Consider the following 5,008-nt stretch of genomic DNA (forward strand, 5'->3'; position numbering starts at 1 on the left):
CAACAAGCAATAGTTTTTGTTACCGAATTAACCATTTGGGATTATCATCCATCATTTTAAGAACTTATGCTTTTTTTTTTTAAATTTTAGTTTATAACTCATATACGTTTAATAATATTTATATAATTTAAAAAAATTAAATACTCATGAATATAGGGTACACGCGCAAAGCGCGTACCCTAAGACTAGTATAAATAAATGTCGGATACCTTGTCTATCAAGATTTAGAAAGGTGTGAACAAAATCATTTGGTTTTTTTTTCCGGCCTCTAATGTGATTTATTAACTAGTCCCATGTTCTTCATTTCAACTTTACTGTTCGTTAAACTACACTTTTTGATGCGATATAGTATTTGATGATTTAAAATTGAAGATAGACCCTCTTTAGTTCCGAGTTGACCCACAACATACAGAAAGAGCAAAAATGTAATGAATTTTGTGACTACGCACTTTATTTATTTACTATTTATATTTGACAGGTATTAGGAAACACTTTATATATGCAATGTCACTAAAGAGTTCTATGGCAAATTAAATCAAACCATTATGTAATACTGCTCATCAATCATCATTTTAATTCCCAAAAAAATAGGTAGTACTTAATCAGTTAATAGCAAAAAAACAATTTAAGGAAAAAAGGTTAGCGCCATTAGGGAATGATTGCTTTTAGCAGGAAGCAAAGCAAAGTAAAAACACGAGAGAGCAAGTGAGGCAACGTGGAGACATTTCAGCGAGAAGACAATTTTGTGGTTGATAAACACCACACGGAGTAGCCTATTATTCCAAATAACAATTTGTACGTTCCTACCTTCCCCTGCAATTGGAGTCGACAATAGTATAGAATGGAGGGAGTGGCTCCAGTATTCAGGCCTGTCGTCCACTCCTTCCATAGGAGTTCAAATGCCAAACCAATGTTCAATCTTTATGCCTTTCCCTTAAACAAACAGTCCCATCATTTTCTTCTTATGCAACGAAACAAGCAATTAAGCAAGTCGTCGTCAATCAAAACCTCCGCCACCGAAGAAATTACAGCACTTGCTACTTCAGACCCCGATATCACTTGGCAAATTGTTGTTGGCTCTTTGGGTAATACAACTCTACTGTTTGTTTTTCAATTTTGCGATTAAGCACTTTATTTATTTACTACTTCCTCTGTTCCAAATTATGTGAACCTATTTCCTTTTGGTCCGTTTAAAAAAGAATGACCCCTTTCTAAATTTGGTAATAATTTAGCTTAAACTTACAGTTCTACCCTTAATGAGAACCTTTTATAACCACACAAATACTTTTGGCCCCTTTTTGACTTGTTTAGGACTACAAATTCCAAAAGTATTATTTTTTTTTAAACTCCGTGACCAGTCAAACAGGTTCACATAAATTGGAACGGAGGAAGTACTATTTATAATTGCCATTTTAGTTCTTCTTCTACTTAATTTTTTTCCTGGGATAACGAATTAGTGGATGACTTTTGCAGCCGGTGTGACACCTTTTGTGGTTGCGGGAATTGAGTTCAGCAAGAGAATTGTTAAGTACCATCGTTTCAATTGAATGCTTCGTTTTCAAAAATCTGATTGCTTGTCCCTTTTAATTTGGCAGGTGAAACAAAGGAAATGTGAAGTTTGTGGGGGCTCAGGACTTGTTCTCAAGAACAACAAGTTTTATAAGCGATGTCCTGATTGTGGTACTATCCTACTCCTACTCTATTTTTGGCATTCAAATGAACATGCAGTAGAAAGAACATGTAATTAATTCCTGTTTTCATTTAATTAAACAGGCGGATTTCTACCCTGGCAGTCTTGGAGAAGATTCTTCACCGGTTAAATCTTTGAGGAAGCTTCATGCCAAGTTTGATACTATACTATTACTAGGATAAAAAAATTCTCAACATGGATCTTCATGTACATCAAGCATTTTTTGACTTTGGAAACTCTCTCCATTATACTGTTAGTATTCGCTTACTTATATAGTCAAATACCAAGTTGCCTTTGAATCTGAAATAACATTACCAACACTTCTTGATTAATTAATAATTAAAGAAAAAGAAGGAAATATGAATTAATTATCACGACCCGGAATTCCAACCTCGGAGTGGTGATGACACCTAACATTCCACTTGCTAGGCAAGTCAATGTTAGCTAATTACTTAATCAGTTTTAACAATTTAAATCAAACATTAATAATAAGAAACTACAATAGTTTGAAATGGATGTGATAAATACAACATAGCGTAGTCTAAACATCTCCCAGAATTCTGGAGTCACGAATACATGAACATTCTAGAAATCTACAGATAAAGTCTGAACAAAATACAATTGTTTGAAATAAGGAAAACAGTAAAAATTTGGATAGAAGAAAACTTTAGGGAGTGCGAGCGCCAGGAGCTCCACCTCAAGTCTCCAAAAGCTATTGAATCTGAGCAGCGTCCGCTATGCGCCGCTGGGACCAACACTAGTATCTGCATAAGAAGTGTAGAAGTGTAGCATGAGTACACCCGACCACATGTACTCTGTAAATGCCAAGCATAACCTCGACGAAGTGGTGACGAGGCTATGGCAAGTCACTCACAAATAACGTGTACGGAACTGTAATAATAGAAATAGAAATAGAAATAGAAATAAAACAGTAAACTCAAATAACCGGACCCGTAGGTCAATTACCAGAGGGCCCAAAATAAACATAATCTCAAATCTCATATCATAATACCGGGAACAAACTCTACAACCACAAACAACTACAACACATCAAATCCGTTGTGGCATGCAACCCGATCCCAATAATTAACACAATACCATAATCCGATTTCCATTATCAGACCATATCATCATCTATTCATATCATATGCCATCCTTATCTCTTCATATCATATCATTTCTTGTTCCATTGCAGCATGCAACTCGATCCTACCATATGAATTCATTTCAACACCATTGCGGCGCGCAACTCGACCCCACAACATGAAATTATTAACATAAACAACTCAACACCAATATTTATGAAATATCAACACTGAAGAGGATAAAACGTACAGAACATTTGAGAACCACCAATACAACAGAGAATATCCAACACCTCAAAATCCCAAACCTTGTGGATTCGTCAATACAAGAATAGCTAAACGACTCACATAAGCGAAACAACATAATAGAGTGCATCGAGCAATATAATAATAATAAAAGTAGGTAAAACACGTGACGATGAGAATATACAATTAAGGCAAGTAGGAACAAGTAGCAGGTAAGAAGATCGTTGAGTGAGAAATGAACAAATCAAGCAAGTAACAATTGGGTAACAATTTAACAAGTAAAGCATGGATGTCAAGTAGGAACATGCAACAATTAAAGCATATAACAAGGGATAACATGGAATAACAAAGACATAAAAATAAATAGTCCAATCCCGCATGCTAAATTCCACGACAGTGTATATACACTCGTCACCTCGCATATATGTCGTTTCCCCACATAATCCACATAAACAATAGTTAACGAGTCCTAATTCCATCAAGTCAAGGTTAGACACAACACTTACCTCTTTCCGCAATCAAATCAACACTCAACCATGGCCTTTTCTTTAGAATTAGCCTCCAAACCCGTCAAATCTAGCCAAATACATTTCAGATAATTCAAAATAAGTTTTAAAAACTACCCACGAGTGAAAAAATTCAATCTTTAATGAATTTGAAAAAAGTCAACAAAAGTCAACCCGGGCTTGCCCGACCAAAGCCCGAGTCCAAGGATAGATCGCGACTATCTATAAACCCACGAGTCCATATATATATATATATATATATTGTTATCAAATTCGAGTCCAATTCAACTCTTAAATCCCAAAAAAAATTTATATAAACAAAACTCTCCAAAATTTCTCTTAGATTCTCATAAATTTGATGCTAAATCTCATGTATAATCATGTAATATAACTGAAAACAGATCAAAATCACTTACCCAATGATTATAGGTGAAAATTCCCTTTCCAAATCGCCTCCTACCGAGTCTAGGATTGTAAAATGAGAGAATGAGACTCAAATCCCGATTTCCAACCCTTATGTTCAGGCACAGATGTCGCAATTGCGACACTGGGTTCGCAATTGCGAACCCTTGAAATTGCGAAGAATGACTCGCAATTGAGGGGCCTGTCAGCCTAAAGGGAAGTCACAAATGTGACATTAACTTCGTATTTGCGAAGTCTGCTCCCATCGCAAATGCGACCAAGTGATTACAAATGCGAACCTACCCAGCTCAAGTACTACTTCGCAATTGCGATCCAGGCATTACAATTGTGACACCCGAGACCTCCAGCTAAGATCGCAATTGCAATGCTGGTGCTCGTAATTGTGACACCTGAGGCATCAGCACACCAACATACATGTTCCAGCTCAAAACTATTCTGAAAAGCTTTCGAAACTCACGTGAGCCCTCGAGGCTCCAAACCATACATCCACACAAGTCTAAAAATATCATAAGAACTCGCTCATACGATCAAAATACCAAAATAATATCTAGAACTACAAATTGGACATCAAAACACATGAAATTCAAAAGAAAACTCAAGAAACTCTAGAATCACAATCAAGCGTCTGAATCTTATCAAACCAACTCAGAATTGCAAAATTTGAACATCAGCAGTCGATCAGCCAGGAGAGTGCCGCTATACCAATGAAGTATCCATAAATCAAAATACATTGCCCCTTATGAATGTACACTCTCACCAAGACATACCAGTTAGTAATATCATTTACCTAGTCATCTGAAATTGTCCATGCTGCCTAAGGACTCATGACCTCCCCTTCAAAATTGAACAGTGACCTTACACATGCAAATCTCAATCCTTCACAACACACCGCATATACTATGCCATCATACGAAAAATATGAGAACTTCGCAATCCACTCCGAGTCACAAGCAACTGCATACTTAATTAGCCAAGAACTTTCCATTTGATCCCATCCAGGAGAAAATCACTATACATCACATGCTCCTCACACTAGTAGGAATATACATCTCTAACCG

General features: G+C 36.3%; 1 protein-coding gene across 1 annotated transcript; it reads left to right on the forward strand.

Moving 5' to 3' along the window:
• The first annotated feature begins 774 nt into the window (after positions 1-774).
• LOC109207629 lies at positions 775-1,989 on the forward strand. The gene is made up of 4 exons (XM_019370579.1): positions 775-1,085; positions 1,474-1,523; positions 1,596-1,680; positions 1,774-1,989. The coding sequence occupies exons 1-4, from the start codon at positions 842-844 to the stop codon at positions 1,818-1,820; spliced, it is 426 nt and encodes a 141-aa protein (XP_019226124.1). The 5' UTR covers positions 775-841; the 3' UTR covers positions 1,821-1,989.
• The last annotated feature ends 3,019 nt before the right edge of the window (positions 1,990-5,008 follow it).

This window comes from Nicotiana attenuata, unplaced genomic scaffold, assembly GCF_001879085.1.
Source record: "Nicotiana attenuata strain UT unplaced genomic scaffold, NIATTr2, whole genome shotgun sequence".
NCBI classification, from domain to species: Eukaryota; Viridiplantae; Streptophyta; class Magnoliopsida; order Solanales; family Solanaceae; genus Nicotiana; species Nicotiana attenuata.

What these genes read in the sequence shown, in the direction of transcription:
- LOC109207629 (XM_019370579.1), top strand. Translation starts at nt 842, where the DNA reads ATGGAGGGAGTGGCTCCAGTATTCAGGCCTGTCGTCCACTCCTTCCAT. An exon ending in TTGAGTTCAGCAAGAGAATT is followed by an intron (nt 1,524 to 1,595) that starts GTTAAGTACCAT and finishes TTAATTTGGCAG; the next exon opens with GTGAAACAAAGGAAATGTGA. An exon ending in TAAGCGATGTCCTGATTGTG is followed by an intron (nt 1,681 to 1,773) that starts GTACTATCCTAC and finishes TTAATTAAACAG; the next exon opens with GCGGATTTCTACCCTGGCAG.